Source organism: Canis lupus, chromosome 27 (assembly GCF_011100685.1).
Source record: "Canis lupus familiaris isolate Mischka breed German Shepherd chromosome 27, alternate assembly UU_Cfam_GSD_1.0, whole genome shotgun sequence".
NCBI lineage: Eukaryota > Metazoa > Chordata > Mammalia > Carnivora > Canidae > Canis > Canis lupus.
This window is the reverse complement of record NC_049248.1, coordinates 1,536,150-1,553,552: the sequence shown is the minus strand read 5'-3', so window position 1 is coordinate 1,553,552 and position 17,403 is coordinate 1,536,150. Positions and strand designations below refer to the sequence as shown.

Genomic DNA, 17,403 nt, shown 5'->3' with positions numbered 1-17,403 from the left:
CAGATTCTACATCAGAAGAAGCTGGCTTCTCTGAGCTAATTTGTTGTTTCTCTGAGCCTGAAGAGTGGTCATGTGGTGACCACCTTGCATTTTTATTCCCTTGGTGTTCCAACAGGCTACAGTATGTCATTAGGCTCATATCCCAGGAACCTATTTTTGATTGGCACCATTTGTGCCATCCCAGTGAAGACACAGGTCCTTCTGGACTCCTCCAGAGCACTTACTGCTGGTTATCTCATGTGAGTGTATGGTCTTTCTGCAGGAAATAGCAAGAGCAAATCAAGACCATTTAGAAGTTATTTCCTTGTATCTGGGCATCTGGATGACTTATAAAGGTTGTTTCAAACTGTTTTAGAGGTTTTCTTTGTTGTCTTTTTTTGCATAGCCAATGAATGACACACTTTGGCCACATTAACTCCAAAGGATATTTGGGTAACATGAGAAGCACTAAAGTTGTTGGAGTATTTGCCAGGCATAGATCCGGCTCCTGAGGACTCAGAGTGAGGATGCAGCTATAAGAGATCTTGCTGCTTCTGTTTACACCAGGATAAACAAAAGAGTAACTGAACAAATAAATGCCTTGAAATAAGTCGGTAAACCTAGCAAAGGCATTTAAGGTGCCTTGTTCCAAAGGCCCCTAGTCCTTTCAAATTCAATGTATTTCTCAAGGCCTCAGACTCTAGGGAACCTTTCACACATGCATAGAAAAGAGCCCCAGGAATGACATGATAAGAGAGAAGGGTACCTTCGGGAACTAATTTTATTTAGGCAGAGAAGCTCTTCCTCTCATGTTTATGGAGTGAGTTAGAGTTGTCTGCCCTCTTCATGGCCTTCCCTACAGCCTGGGAGGTAGAAAGAGGAAGTATGGGTCAGAGCTCAAACAGGAGCTATGGGATGGGGGGATCATATGCCTTATCATGCAGCTGCACACTTGGTGACCCTTGCTCATCTTTTGCTTGTTTGGACCTTGCTGTATCCCTCACCCTGCTGTTCCTCCCAGTAAGCACAGAGGGCAGACTTTGTGGGCTCAACCCATATTTCAGTCACATCTTCCTGGGTTCTAGGCCATGAGGCTGATGAAGAGGAAAGCATCTAGACTTGGCCCTCTTCCAAAAGATGCCTCTGGTTGACTGTTTAAGCCACAGAGGTCATGATACTAGAGGTTACTTAGCTTGTGGTTCACCATAAGCCTTTGGGCTTCCTCCCCACTAATATCACACATGGACATATTTGACACCTACTTTCTCTTCTCTAAGGGCATTTGTCCTAGGGGCTCTCTGTCTAGTCTAAATCTTGGCCCATCCTTCTAACTGGAGAAATCACACACACACACACACACACACACACACACACACACAAACGGTGTAGCTCAACCTCCTCTCTTCAGCTATGTCTCTTTTCCCTGCCCTTTTTTAAAAATCATATTAAATGGATATCCCTCTGCTTCCCTTATGTCTCCTGGGAAATACCTACTCTCTTAGGCTCCTCTGCAGCCACTTAGGGGAAAATTTCTTCTGCCCTCCTGCAATCAGAGGGGAATGTGCCTTGCCCTGGGAAAGCTGGGTTTGCCTGCCTACTGTCTGAGTGCCAGGCAGAAAGCTGCTCTCTCATTTCTGCATTGCCATGCTGGAAGCCTGTGATAAGAGGCATTTCTTAACCCCCACAAACCTGTCACATTTTCTTCCGAAAGTGGAAGGGTCTCTTTGGTACAGTGGGGAAATGGAACTGCTGAGTGAAAGTAGGAGGGACTTCAGAGGCCTCTGTGAGCTACCTCTCCCCACCCCAACCCAGGGACCAACCCAGGGACCTAGGGATCCTCACTAAATCCCCCTGCCTGAGACATTCTATTTCAACCACAAGGGCTTTTGCTACTATCTCTCTTGCAGTATGGTGGCCCTGCCTTTCTGACTTTCTGGATCCTCTAGAGCCTCATTGTCTCTTTTTAAAAACTCCAATGTCTGGCTAAGGAACTGCGAGACACAACTCCTGGAGAATCCTTACCCCTACCTCCCTGTCACCAAGCATCCAGCCCTTAGTGACAGGTAGGCATCAAGCAGTAGCTTTATAGTATCTAATCAAGGAGAATCACACCAGACCCAACAAGCCAGGAACACCTCCTAGACCCATTCCTGAATATTTTTACCCCTTCAAAATTAAAATTAGACACTTAATAAAGTGTCTGCTTTAAGTTGGGACTGAGGAAAGAGAAGAAAGTTGTCGAACCTCTGTTTCCTTCAATAAATAATATTTTGTGAACATCTTGCACCCTAATAAGCATATTGTTTTCTTCTAGGAAATACTAGGAGCCAAATCTGGCTTGGATTTGGAATGTTGTTGGACAGACTTGCAAAGCTGGTCTCCATTTTCTAAGATTTCACTGATCTAGACTTCAGTGCAAAGAACATTTCTCTGCAGAGAAAGAAGCCCGATTCCCCCATCCTGGCAACTCTGCCTGGGGTTCAAGGCATCACTAGCTAACGTATATGACACCATCAAATTGTCAAGCTAAGCTGAAAGAATCACAGGGCTGAGAAGGACTTTAGATGTGGTCTGGCTAGAGTTGTCAAAGTTCTTTTAGCTTCAGAACCCATTGTTCAAGCAAAGCCTTACTCAGAGACCCATGAAAGCCACTCTATTCCAGCCACTTATCTCTGGCCTTGATGTCCAAGAAGTCCTCAAGGAGTTCCATGGAGCAGAGTTTAGAAATTCTTAATCTAGGTCAACCTCCCCATTCCTGGGTCCTGCCTTGATATGAGTTTCTGCAAAGCTAAGCCCCTGGCTACAGCCTCTTCTGTTTCCAGATCCAGTTCCCTGAGCATGAGTCATTTCAGGAGCTCAAGCTTATTTCTCTAGAACAAGGTTGGCCTGGCCTCAAGTATGGAGACCTGGTCCTGATCCCTGGGCTTCCTTTGTGACCCTAGGCCATGACCCAGCACACACTCTGCTGACAGTGAATTGGTAATCATCTTTAGTACAAAGGACAGAAATTGCCCCATGTCCAATTCCTTCTTTTTCTTGTTAACCACAAAAATCCCAAGATCCCAGGTTCCCATCCCCACATGGCGCTTTGCATCCTGTGCCCCCTCTCCCTAGCCATCCCACTGAGACCTTTCCACTGTGCTTTCTGCTCCTCACAGGCCACTGCCCATTCAGGGTCAGCAAACATTTTCTATAAAGGGCCAGATACTCATTTTCAGCTCACACTTTGTCCCAACTATTCAACCCTAGTGAGGAAACAGCAACAGACAACAGCAGTGCATAAATGATGGGTGTAGCTGCACTCCAACAAAATTTCACTTGCAGATAAGCAGATGGCCCAAATGCTGCCCTAAACCTTCAGCTTTGTCTCTAGCCAGTCACTTAACTTCCTGGCTCTTCCAAGGGTCCTGCTTCATTGCAATCTCTCAAGAGATGGCCACTCTCTCCCAAATGCCTTGATCCACAGCCCAGAGTCCGGAGAGGAGCCCTGAATTTCTCTTATTTCTGCTTTCAGGGCTGCTGGCCCTTCCCCCTTCCTAGCAACCTCCAGTTCTGATGTGTGATCAGACCCTTCCACCCTTACTTCTCTTTGTGGGGGGTACTCTATAGGCCTCTAGGGACTCCTCATTCCTTGAAGACATGAGCTCTTGGCTCACTCCCAAGTCTGTCCAAACTCACTATTCCTGCTATCCCCTCCAGTATCTTCTTGGCTCCTTGATATTTCCCCCCTCCCGCCAGGAATCCTGACTCTGTCCTGTCTCAATTGCCCACTCCCATGGTTATAGCCAATATCCCTGCCATAACTAACAACTGCTCCCTCTCCCATAGTCTCAAACCAAACATTCTACTCTGGAAACACTACCATCGGTATTTCTAGCTCTCTCCCTCTAGCACTTTGACTCTGACAATCCATTCTTCCTGTTCCATTCTCTCTGTTCCTCTGCCCATCATGTCCAGTTCTCCTTTCAACCAGCTTAGATGCCCAGCCCCAGCACAATCTCTCACTTACATGCACAGTCAACATCCTTCTTTCTCCATTTACCTTGCTCATTTGGAAAAACACCAACTCCAGTCAAATCCAACTAGATAGAGAACCACCTGCTACCTGAAGCTGTGCCATTGAAAGGGGTAAAGAAACATGCAAAGCTGAGTTGATGGGTTTCACTTTACACCTGTGATAACCAACTTCAAATAGGTCCTTGAGGATACCTGACAAACCTATTCTATGTGCCTAGCCCATTCACTCTTCTGCTTTCTTTGGTGATTCTTACACCTTTGCCTCCTCTAAACTTCCAATACCTGCTCCCCTTTCACATTTTCAATGTAAAAAGCCGATGACCTTGCTACCTGTTTCCCTATGAAAACAGGTATAATCAGGAAAAAACATCTGTACCCCTATAATGTGCCTTCCCATTTGAGCCATGATAAACCATCCCTTCCCCTGTCTAGGGCCAGTACCCCTCAGGGTGCAGGAGATTCCTTCCTGCCTCCTGAAGGATATCAATCCTCCCAGTAATTGTCCTCTCACTTCTGCATGGTCAGATTGTCTGTCTCTGTTACATAACTCCCATCACATATAAAAATGCTGCTGTTTCTCCCATTTAAAAACAAACACAACCCTCTTGATTTCACACCCTCTTCTGGCAACCATCTTTTTTCTTTTACTAACTTTTTTTTTTAAGATTTTATTTATTTATTCATGACAGCCACAGAGGAGAGAGAGAGAGGCAGAGACACAGGCAGAGGGAGAAGCAGGCCCCACGCAGGAACCCAACGTGGGACTTGATCCCAGATCTCCAGGATCACGCCCTGGGTCGAAGGCAGCTCTAAACCGCTGAGCCATCCGGGCTGCCCTCTACTACCTTTTTTTAAAAAAATTTTTTATTGGAGTTCAATTTGCCAACATATAGCATATCACCCAGTGCTCATCCTGTCAAGTGCCCCCCTCAATGCCCATTCTACTACCTTTTAATAGCAAAATTCCTCAGAAGGGTTGTCTATGCTGTGGCCACTCAGTACTTGAAATGTGGCTAATATAAATTAAAATATAATGTCCATGTAAAATACACAGCAGATTTCAAAGATTCAGTACAAAAGGAGTGACAAACTCCTTTGCTGCGAAGAATTAAAAATTCTTCGTATTTATTACAGTTGAAATGATAATATTTTGGTTATGCTGTATTAAATAAAATATATTATCATAGTTAATTTCACCTGTTTTCTTTTTACTTTTTTTAATGTGGCTACTAGAAAATTTAAATTACATATATGGTTCATATTTGTGGCTTGCATTATATTTCTGTTAGAGCTATCTCAAACTTTCCTTCCTATCCTCTCTTGAACCCATATCTGTTAAGCATTTGTCCCCATCACTCCATCAAAAGAGATGTTTTCAAAGCCTCAGTAATCTGCATGTTGCTAAAGCCAGTGTTCAGTTTCTCATCCTTGTATCTGCAGCACAAAGCCAATTTCTATGGAATCATTTATTTGTGCCCAGGCAAAATCTAAGGGGCATCTTTAGGACTGAGGATGTGGGTAGGGAAGAGAGAGATGTGGGTCCCAGCCACGTGAAGGCAGGAGCTAGGAAACCATGGACTGGGGAGAGGGCACTCCAAAGGGACGGACGCACTACAACAAACTTTTTAAAAATATTTTTTAATTTATTTAAATTCAATTAATTGACATATAATGTATTATTGGTTTCAAAGATAGAGGTCAGTAATTCATCATTCTTATATAACACCCAGTGCTCATCCCATCAAGTGCCCTCCTTAGTGCTCGTCACCCAGTTACCCTATCCCTCACCTACCTCCCCTCCAACAACCTTCAGTTTACTTCTTATAGTTAAGAAATCTCTCTGATTTCCTCTTGTTTTATCTTTTACTCTGTTTCCCTGTGATCCTCTGTTTTGTTTCTTAAATTCCACATAGGAATGACATAATATAATTAATAATTGTCTTTCTCTGACTGACTTATTTCACTTAGCATAATATCCTCTAGTTCCATCCATGTCATTGCAAATGGCAAGATTTTATTTTTTCCATTTTTTCCATTTATATATTCCATTGTGTATATATACCATATTTTCTTTATCCATTCATCTGTCAGTGGACATCTGGGCTCTTTCCATAGTTTGGTTATTGTGGACATAACATGGCACTGCTGCAAACTTTAGCAACTTCATATTTCTGTCCAGGCTGCCCAGCTTACACAAAACCAGTTGTGTTCCTGCACAGCTTTATGACTGCAAAGGGTCTGGCCATTGTCTCTCAGACCTCCCTGGACAGTGGTCATGCCCTTGGCACAGTGATATGCACACTGAGGCAATGTCATCTTATGATGGTCACAGTCCTTCCAACACACACTCTTTGGCTCTGGTTTCTGGGCTGGGGACGCCTGCAAACTCTGCTATCCCAGGCTTCCTTCAGAGAATTCAGGATCTGATAGCTCCATCGCCTCTTCCTCTCTTCTAGGCTTTTCAGTGCAATTTTAGAACAAGCAACCAAAGCCGATGGGGCAAATGCTCTAGGAGGAAAAGGAGCTGGATTTGACGTGAAGGCACTGAGAGCATTCCGTGTGCTGCGCCCCTTGAGGCTGGTGTCTGGAGTCCCAAGTAAGTAAAGCCATTCTTCTGCTTTGCAGTGTATTTTGTCACCACCCTCTGCTGTCCTTTGCTGAATGGTCAGTCAACACATATTTATTCCATTTATTCCATATAGATCGAGGCATTTTTTTTTCTTAAATGAATTCCCTTACTTTAGAAAACCTAACTCTGATGTGGGTCCATTAAAACACACTGTGGTCCCAGCTCCTGTAAACAGCTGAAAAACATCCACAGCAGCCAAACAGTGAAATGAAAACAGGCTACACAGAGAAAGCAATCCCTTGGCCATCTGAGCCATCCCCCAAGGTCCTGGGCTGGGAATCAAAATACATTTGCAGCAGAGGAGCCAGGTGATCAAAGAAGGCTAATCCCGGAGGCTTGCAAGGTATTTTAGCCAATGAGATTATCTCTACTTTCTGTGTTTTTCCAAAGAACAATCAGAAATGCATCAGTGGAATGTTTAAAAAGTTCTATTTGCAATTTCTCTCAACCGTCTCCTTCTTTCATGTCAAATGGGATATTTCTGGCTTCAGAAGCCCTATTTATGGACAGGCTGCACGTCTTCATGAGAACTGATTTTGCCTAAGGGTTGGGGGTGTTCAGCTCTCTGAATCAGGCAGAAGAGCATTGAAGAGATATTGTCTATCCAGGTATCAGCCATGTGGACAGCTCTTCTTTGACCTCTTCCTCCAGAAGCCTGCCCCACTATGGCTCAGCCCCAGGCCCTGAGTACAGAAGCTTTGGGCACCAGCATCAGCTCCAACAAAGTACAGCCCAAGTTGCTTCTGGGGGTTAAGTCAGCTTTCAGAGAGCTCCTCATTCCACTCCTCCTTGACCTATTGGTGCAACCTGAACATAATTTTAGATTTGTGTGCTGAGATTTTTCCCTCTCTAGTCAGCTCCATCAGATCTGGCCCATACTTAAGACTGGGCTGAAACCAGACTAGCTTGGAGATGGGAGCAGAGGACAGGAAAACAGAGCAATCCGCTGAACACTGAACCTTTACCATGGAAATGTGAAGGACCTTATATTAACCTGTTCAATTCTTTCCATACATGCACAGAATAGTGAAAAGATCTTCCCAAAGTAGCCTAATTAACCAACATCAGAGGAGCGCTAGAACCAGGTCTCCTGACTTCCAAACCAACTCTCTTTCCTTCCATACAATACCACTTCTTGTAAAGGATTAGCTGGTATATAACTGTTGATTGTCGTCAATTTTTACACATATACAAGGTAGAGGAATTTACTAGATAAATGAAGGCAGAAGTTGGAATGTTTTCTTTACAGTGGGACCCCCTTGGCAAAGTTTGTGGCCTGTCTTAAACTCAAAAGTGAATGTGGAGCTAAGCCACACAAATAAATTTGGAACAAATTCTTTCTACTTGACCTTAACTATTTTAGGGAATCTAAGAATGGAAATAGTATACTGTTGACCCTTAAACAATATGGGGATTAGATATGTTGACCCCCACCTTGTGCAGTTGAAAATTCACATTAACTTTTGACTCCCCCAAAATTTCACTACTAATAGCCTACTGTTGACCAAAAGTCTTGCTGGTAACATACAGTCAGTTAACACATATTTATATAGATGTTACATATACTATATTCATATATATATGTAATATGCTATATTATATAATATATATTATATATCCTTATAATGAAGTAAGCTAGAGAAAAGAAAATGTTATTAAGAAAATTATATAGAGGTATGCCTAGGTGACTCAGTGGTTGGGCATCTCCCTTTGGCTCAGGACGTGATCCCAGAGTTCCAGGATTTTGTCCTGCATCGGGCTCCCTGCGGGGAGCCTGCTTCTCCCTCTGCCTATGTCTCTGCCTCTCTCTGTGTGTCTCTCATGAATAAATAAATAAAGTCTTAAAAAAAAAAAAAGGAAAAGAAAATCATATAGGGAGGGTGCCTGAGTGACTCAGTTGATTAAGCCTCTGTCTTTGGCTCAGGTTGTGATCCCAGGGCCCTGGGATGGAGTCCTGAGTTGCGCTCCCTGCTCATCAGGAAGTCTGCTTCTCCCTCCCCCTCTCCCCCTCCCCCACACGTGCTCTCCCACTCTCTCTCTCTAATAAATAAATAAAACTTGTTTTAAAAAAAGAAAATCATATGAAAAAGCCCCCACATTTAGAGTCCTGTTCTGTATTTATAAAAGAAAAGTGTATCTTTAAGTGGACCTACATAGTTCAAGTCGTATTGTTCAAGGGTCAACTGTATCTGATGGCCAAGATCCAATTTCCCTTCTGTGAAGCCTAAATTCTTTCTTGGTTAGTCAGCCATAACTCACTAAAGCAAAATCAAGGAATGAGGAGGGTGAGAATAACTTTGAACATGATTGTAAGGAGCTTAATATGGTGTTGGTGCAGCCAGTGTGTCAGTGATAGGAACTATGAGCTGATTCCAAACTTGCAACCAAACTATCTAACAAACACCAAACAGTGGACAAAGGAATCTTACCCTCTTATGTATGTGTTTATTAGGAGCCCACACTTTCAGAACACTGTTCTGGGTATAAGGACATATCATAAAGAACAAATATGGTCCTTACACTTGAGGAATCTGACTATGTAATAAGAGTGTATCAATCATCTTTTGCTGTAGGAACAAACAATCCCAAATTCTAAATGACTTAAAACCAGAAACATTTATACCTGGTTATGTTACATAAAGATGTTGCCCAGCTGCCATGTTTCTGGGCTCAGCTGAACTCTGGGCTTGACCAGCTTCTTTATATTACCTCATTCCAGAGCCCAGGTTGAAGGAACATCCAGCAGGTAGGCCATTTGTTCTCATGGCAGAGGGCAAATGCTCACAAAGGGACAAAGAGCTAAGCTATACAAGCATATTTTGGGCTTTTGCTCAAAATGGCTTATATCATGGCTACTCACATTCCAGGGGCCAAAGCAAGTCACATTGCTATCTTTGTCCCAGGGATAATGGGACACAGAAGTATACTGTACCTACAGAGAAGCATGGGTGAATAATTGTGAACAAACAGTACAGTCTAACACAAAAAGATTGAGGAGTTTGTTATTAACAGAAATAGTTCCAGCTATTACTCTAGTACAGTAATTAGAGGTGCATATGGTTTAAAGTCACTTGTGCTTCAATGCATTAAAAAGGAGAATCAGATTAGATACAGTAGCTAGGGTTTCACTGTAGAAATTTCCTAAAGAAGATGTCCCATCTTCATATGCATTTAATTAATAGTAGAACTGTATTGTGGTGGTCAGGAAGAAGTAACATGCCTTGGAATTCTCTTATCAAGAAGATGAGGACATGATACAGAAACTCAAATATAAGGCCCTAATATTACCTGCCATGCAGTCCAAGAAGATATCTTTGTCATTAAAGATGATCATACTGAGATGATTTTGCAGTTGTGGGCAGCCTTGCAGGTGGCTTCATGCTTACACATAGGGCTAACAACTCTGTCTGTTTTCCATGGGCCACCCACAGAGTAGCTCTTTTTGGAGTTTAAAGAAAGGGCTGATCCAGCCTGTCGCCCTCTCTCCTAGAAAAGTGTCTGTGTGACTTTTAAATAGAGTATGTAGACCATGGTGAACAAGTACTCTGTGCTACTTTGGTTGATATCATCATCTAGGAAAATGTCAGCAATATCTCCTACCACTACAAACCTAGACAAATACCTCCTCCTTCCATTTCTTAGAACTTTTGGGTGTCTTCTTTCATGTTTTAGCAGAATTCCTTGAAACAGTTGCCTCTATCTATTGTCTTCAATTCTTGTCTTCTCATTCTCTTTTAAATCCACACCAGTCAGGCTTTCTCCTCCATTACTTGTCAAGACCACCAGTGATTTCCACATTACCAAGTCCAGTGGTCGGTTCCCTGGTGCCATTGTATTTGATCTAACTGCAACATTGGGGATCCCTGGGTGGTGCAGCGGTTTGGCGCCTGCCTTTGGCCCAGGGCGCGATCCTGGAGACCTGGGATCGAATCCCACATCAGGCTCCTGGTGCATGGAGCCTGCTTCTCCCTCTGCCTATGTCTCTGCCTCTCTCTCTCTGTGACTATCATAAATAAATAAAAAATTTAAAAAAAACAACTAACTGCAACATTGGATACAGCTGATCATCCCTTGTCTTTGAGCCACTGTCATCATTTGGCTACCAAGACACTTTTCTTTCTTAATTCATTTGCTTTGCCTTATCAGAATCACTTGCTGATTTCTCCTCACATCCTCATCCTTTTAGCACTGGAGAGCTGCAGGCTCAATCCTCAGACCTCTTCTCTATCTCAGGGATACTTGGTTCCCGGTTATCATGTCCAGCCTCCTGGCATTAAATATAACTTATGTGTCTTCTAATAACTACAAACTCTATGTCACCGGATCAGATCTCTCCTCTACACTCTAGACTTGTATACCTACCTGCCTAGTCCATTTCTTTAATTTGATTTCTAAGCATCTCAAACTTACCACATCCATAACAGAACCTCCAGTGATCCCAAAGTCTTTCCTGTAAAGTCATCCTTCTAGTGACTTCAGCCAAAAATCTTGAATGTATTGCTTTCTGTTGTATCCAGTCCCTCAGAAAGTACCATATCAGCCATATCCTCCAAGAAACTCCCTATTTCTTTTCACCTCCAGTGCCAGCCAGCCACCAGATCTCTCACCTAGATTAATATAATAGCTTCCTAACTGGATTCTCTGTTCCCACTCCTGCCCTTTGCCACAGCTTAGTGGTAACAGTAGCCAGCATGATCCTCTTAAAACAAGTCCTGATAAAATACACGTCACCGCTTTGCTCAGAGCCCTCCAGGTCTCCCTAACTCACTGAGTGAGAGCCAGAGTACCGCAGGACCCTTACACGGTCTCATGCATCTCTCTTCTGACCTCATTTCCCTCCAACCTTCTCTTCTGTCCCTCCTTGCCAGCCTCAGTGATTTCTTTGCCATGCCTCCAACATTCCAAACCCACTACCAACATGGCATTTTCACACTTGCTCCTCCTAGTGTCCGGAATGCCCTTTCTCCAGCTCTTCCCTGGGCTGGCCTAGTCACCACCTTTGGTCTCCACAGAAATGTCATCTTATCAGAGAGGCCTGCTTTCCCCCCATCCCATGTCAGTCATTCTCACATTTCCTATGCCCCTTCCCTGCTTTATTTTTCCCATTTCACTTGTCACCATCTGTCATACTTTATGTTTACTTATTTATGTACTTTTTACCCCTTGCCTCATGAGAATATAATCTCCATGAGGACAATTTTTGTTCATTTTGCTCCCTGTTATATCCTCAGCATCTACAGTGCCAGATAAATCTCTGTAGAATGAATGACTATCTCTACTCAGCCACTTCGTGGTGGCTATACTATGTGGCAGTGCTATACAAAGCAGTTACTAAGAACTAACCAGCTCACTAGAATTCTAATGCTAAACAACCTTCCATTTATATATGCCTCATTTAGCATTTCCAGATGGTGTTTATGTCTTCTATCTTATTTGATCTTGGTGACAGTTGTGTGATATATGGATGTACACATAGATGATATGTATGTTATTTCTTGTAATAAATATGTTAGTTGAATGGTTTGTAGGATACATAACTCTAAGCCTCAAAAATTGCTCTTATTTTTTAAATGTCCAAATGTGTATTAAATGCCATTGGAATTTTTTTTAGAGAGGGAGAGTAAGAGAGAAAGGGGGGAGGGGCAAGGAAGAGAGAATATTTAACAGGCTCTGGGGCTCGATCTCACAACCCTGATATCATGACCTGAGCCGGAATCAAGAGTCAGACATTTTAACCAACTAAGCCACCCAGGAACTCCATCATTGAAATCTTAAGATCACAGAGTGACAGAGATGATTGTAAGGGTACAAATCATATATTAATTTGTTCAACAAAACTTACTGAGTGCACACTTGATACAAGATTTTTCTAGCTGTTACAGCAGATGCAAAAATGAATCAGATGCTAAGTGTGTTCTCAAACAGGCTGAAATGTAGAAGAAAAGATGTTCAAACTAATGATGATATGGAACAAAATTTGGAGAGTCCTCTTCCCCCTGCCTCAGAAAAAAAGTTTAAGAAAAATGTGATGAGGTCTATGACAAGTATGCTTTGGAGATGCCATACTTTTGGGAGTGGGGATAAAAAATCAGGAAGGCTTCTTGGACGAGGTTACATTGGGATAGACCCTGAAGGATAAGTAACTAGGAGGCATATTCTAGAAAATTATGAAAAGAAAAGAGAATGACTGTGGGCCTGGAGTTGTACACAGTAAGGCTTTAAGTTTTCAGATGTAAAATTAGTTGACTCTTCCGATGCAATGCTGTGTAATTGAAAGGTTTGTCCATTTTGTTTCATTAAGACTTCTACAATTAAGGAAATCAGTTCCCACTGCTTGTGAGGCACCACTCACCCCAGCAGGAGTGCTGTGAGGCATGCATACTGTTCTGAAGGGTAGGCCATATGGAATAAACATTACACAGTGAACGTGAACAATAACGAGGGTTGTGATTAAATATTTGCAATGTATGCAACAGGAGGGCATTTGTTTGTGGAGCAATAAGCAAAGGGTTATTTCCTCCTTTGTAATCCCATATGCCCTCCTGGAGAAGAACTCTCAGGAGTGGATTGAATAAAGAGAGCAGACATAGATGGAAGTGAGAAAGTGTTTTTTAGATTTGTGAGGTCTTTCACAAAAACTCTTGATTCAACAGTGAAGGTGACTGGATTGAGCAGTCACCTCCATGCAACACAAGCACCAGCCTTAGAAAATAGCATCCATTGACCGTGAACATTTATTGAGCACTTTTTGTGAGCCAAGCCTAAACAAGGCCCTGGAGGCACAGAGATAAATAGGAAACTGTCCCCATCTGTTAAGATATTTGAATGCTTTAGAGACTTTTCATGGGACATGCTATCCCTCTGGTATGAGTTTTTGTAAGATTAGCTCTTTCTCAGTTAAAAGTGTCATTTCTGGAATCAGAATAGAAAACATTTAGCTATTGAACAAGGGTTTGCTTCCTAATTGAGAAGTGAGAAGGAGCATTAAGAACCATATGTGGAGAAGGGTCAAACCCTTTCTTCCCATTTTTCCTTGCTCAGATTAGAACTGCTTCCTGAAATCAAATCAACACCAATCAGCCAACAAATATCTGTTGATTGGATACCAGGTAGAAGTTGCCAGAAGAGATAGAACATAGTGGTTTTGAGCGTGAGCTCTTGAATCAGAATTGATTCTTGGCTTCTGCACTGATTTACTCTGTGACCTTAAGGAAGCTACTAAGCCTTTCTGTGCCAGTAAATGGAAATAATTGTTGAACCTATTTCATATGTTGTTAGAAAAACTAAGTGAAAAAAAAAAAAGAAAAACTAAGTGAGTTAATACATGCAAAGCACTTATACAGTGCCTTGCTTTATAGTAAGTGCTCATTAAATGCTAGCAGTTACTTTATATTATATCCTGTCACATTATATTACATGAGGCATATAAAATAGGAGTACATGGCAAAATCACTATCGAGACAAAACAGATATATTTTTTAAATATTTCATTTATTTATTTTAGAGAGATAGAGTGCAAGCAGGGAGGGGCATAGGGGGAGGGAGAAAGAATCTGAAGCAGACTCTGCACTGAGCGCCGGGCTCAAGCCCACGATCTAAGCCAAAACCAGGAGTCAAACACTTAACCGAATGAGCCACTCAGGTGCTCCAAAACAGACATACTTTAAGTGGTAAAGAACACTTAATTGTTAAATAACAACATGAGACCAATAACTACCAGAGAGGCATTATGTTCCTTAGAGGTAAATTCAAGGATTGAGTTTCCCAGGGACTGTGGCAGCCTAGGAAAGCTTTATGAGGAGACAGTATTTGAAGCAAGCCTTAAGTTTTTGGTAGAAGATGTAGGGATGGAGATAAAAGGACATTCAGGGTGAAAACCTCGTTCATCTGGGTCACCAGGGCAAGCCAGCCCAGGCCGGCCCATAGGTCTATTCGCGGACCCGTCCACCACAGAGAAGGAAGTAGCAAGAGCCGGTGAGGCAAATCGGCACAGAGCAAACTGCAGTCCTGAACGCCATGCCAGGAAGGCAGTTTTCTAAGCAGACTCTGTTCTTTCTCTGCACTGAAAACATTCAAAAGACTGCACTGCAGAGAGACAGCAAAATGCCTCAGGAGCTTCCTAATAAGAGTATCAGAACCGATGGCAAGTGTGGATTCCGGGGAGATTCATTAACCCACCCTGGACACAACTAGCTGATGGCAAAGCTGGGGTCAGAACCAGACCAAAGCAGCCTCTTATTCTCCCACCCTGCCCAGCCTGCCCTGCCAAGTCCAGGGCATCCTGCTCTCCAAGCACTCTGCCAGAGATCTTACACTACACAACACCTAACACACTGCTTTTATTGCTATTGGTAGGGTGGATTCTTGACTTAAAACTTCCTGCTGCAAAAGTTAAAAACTCACCGGAAGTGCCCAAGTACCCAGGTGAACCATACTCATCCTGTAATGCAGTTTTCCCCCAGAATGGCTTCTCCCCTCCTGGGGATTAGTAACTGTGAAATTGGCCACACTGATTAGCAAATGCTGCCAGTTAATCAGACCCATTGGCGGCATATTAGAGCTGCTAAAAACAACTTTTCTGAGTGTTTTTACACTTTGATGGTTCAAAAGCAGTTATGCCATCCTGCCTGAAATTTGCTTACTTTGGGCTTCAATGGATTTGCAGTCACCATTACTGCTCCCAGGACAGTGTTCCCAGGGGATGTCTGCACTGCCAGGGAGGGCTCAGATACCAGAGATGGTCCCAGGAAAAGCTCCCTCCCTGTATTTAAGGACACCTCATTGTTTCAGATTCAGTGAGGGAAAGTCGGCCTAGAGCTGATATTTGCAAATCAAGTAACTCAGCCCCTGAAATTTACAGATTCTGCAACTGAGTCCCAGAGAAGACCAATAAGTCAGAGCAGAGACTCAAGTGAATGCTGTTCTCTCCTCACCCCCTGCTCTTTCCTCTGCCTGTCTCATCACCTTCCTGGACCTCCCTTTCTTCTGGTTCATGTGACAATCCCATAAACTGCAACCCCATGTTGCAGGTGATGCAGGAGAGCTCAAGCCTGATGTGGGCAGAAGACTCAGATTTCAGCCCTGCCTTCACATGCCACCTAGCTCAGGGACCTTGGGTGGGTCAGTTCTCTCTGGATCTCTGTTCTACCTGTAACTTGAAGGGCCTGACCTGCCTGGCCTCTGTCTCTTCCGCCCATCCACATGCTCTTTCTCTCTGCCAGGAGCCGGCCTTCCTGCCTCTCTACTCTCTGCTCTCTCTTCTTTTTCATTTCCTTCTTCCCCTTACTTTTTATTTTATTTTTAAAGATTTTATTTATTTATTAGAGACAGAGAGAGAGAGAGAGAGAGAGAGAGAGGCAGAGACACAGGCAGGGAGCCCGATGCAGCCCATGCAGGGAACCCGATGTGGGACTCGATCCTGGGTCTCCAGGATCACGCCCTGGGCTGAAGGCAGGGCTAAACCACTAAACCACCCGGGCTGCCCTTTCCCCTTACTTTTTAATTTGCTTTCTCTGCCTTTTCATCCCTTTTGTCCTAAAAGGATGTCTTAAATGTAATGGAACCTAAAACCAAAATGAGGGACCTTAAACCACTTAACGAGGCTATTGCCCATCCCACTGCCCATCCTATTCAGAAATGCTTTCTGCAGCATCTTCTAGGTCTCTTGTCTGCCACTTTTTTAAAAATTTTATGTATTTATTCATGAGAGACACAGAGAAAGAGGCAGAGACACAGGCAGAGGGAGAAGCAGGCTCCCTGCAGGGAGCCCGATGCAGGACTCGATCCCGGAACTCTGGGATCATGCCCTGAGCCAAAGACAGACGCTCAACAACTGAACCACCTGGGTGCCCCTGCCACTTTCTTTTACTAAAACAGGACACCTTGTTCCCTGCATTCCTCTCATGGTGCCATTCCTGAAGAATGTCTGAGTGGGAAGTGACATTAGATATCTGGTCCAAGCAAGTTTCCATTTTACAGATGAGAACACTGCAGCCAGACATCGTAAATGGCTTTCTCAAGGTCACACAGCTCCCTGGTGGCAGACAGACAGGATTCAATTCCTACAGCACCTCTAAGAAGAATGAGAGGAAGTCGTGATAGGACCCTCTGGTTTTGTATAGTCTTTGGAGCTTACAGAGCTCCCTCACACACATTAGCTCACAGTCACCCCAAGAGGGAAGCCTGAGGGAATGTCAGTGCTCCCTCCCACTTCCCTGCTCTGGACAGCCTGCTGGCTTGTGTTCACTAAGGCAGAGCAGACCTTATGGAGGACAGCTAGAAACAACATCGCCTTTTAACATTACAAACATGGCCTGCTTTGCTTGTGAGGAGTCTGAAGTCTGCTCCCTGGTATTGGCATGCCTTGCCTACCAGAAACAGAATAGAATTTAGAATAGGATCTCATACACTCTGCCCCCAGTCCCCAAAACCTGTCAGGTCCAAGGCAGCTGGAAGTTGATGCCTACCCTCTCCTACATCACCCAGCATGATTCCACTGCAAAACCAGCTCCCTCTGATTTGGGAGCTCTTGACCTCTCCCTTCCAGATGCCTCCAAAGGGCCCACAGAATAGGAAGTCAGGGGCATGGTCACAGTCCCAGCTCTGCTGCCAGCCTTTCTGTTCCCTGCTTCACTTTGCCTTAGTTTCTTTATCTACAACGTGAGATTAGTGATGGACAGGGATGAGGTTTTACCCCTAAAGCCCCATGAGCTTCTAGCAAAAAAAAAAAAAAAAAAAAAAAGACTCTTTTAAATCCACCTCTTGAAGAGAGATGTTAT

General features: G+C 43.5%; 1 protein-coding gene across 39 annotated transcripts in view; it reads left to right on the top strand.

Moving 5' to 3' along the window:
- CACNA1C (calcium voltage-gated channel subunit alpha1 C) overlaps positions 1-17,403 on the top strand; it is a 747,770-nt gene that overhangs the window by 481,817 nt on the left and 248,550 nt on the right. For all 39 annotated transcript variants that reach the window (XM_038576272.1, XM_038576273.1, XM_038576274.1 and 36 more), the window contains exon 5: positions 6,453-6,592. In XM_038576272.1, coding sequence (XP_038432200.1) covers positions 6,453-6,592 — 140 coding nt within the window. The remainder of the gene's footprint in view (positions 1-6,452; positions 6,593-17,403) is intronic.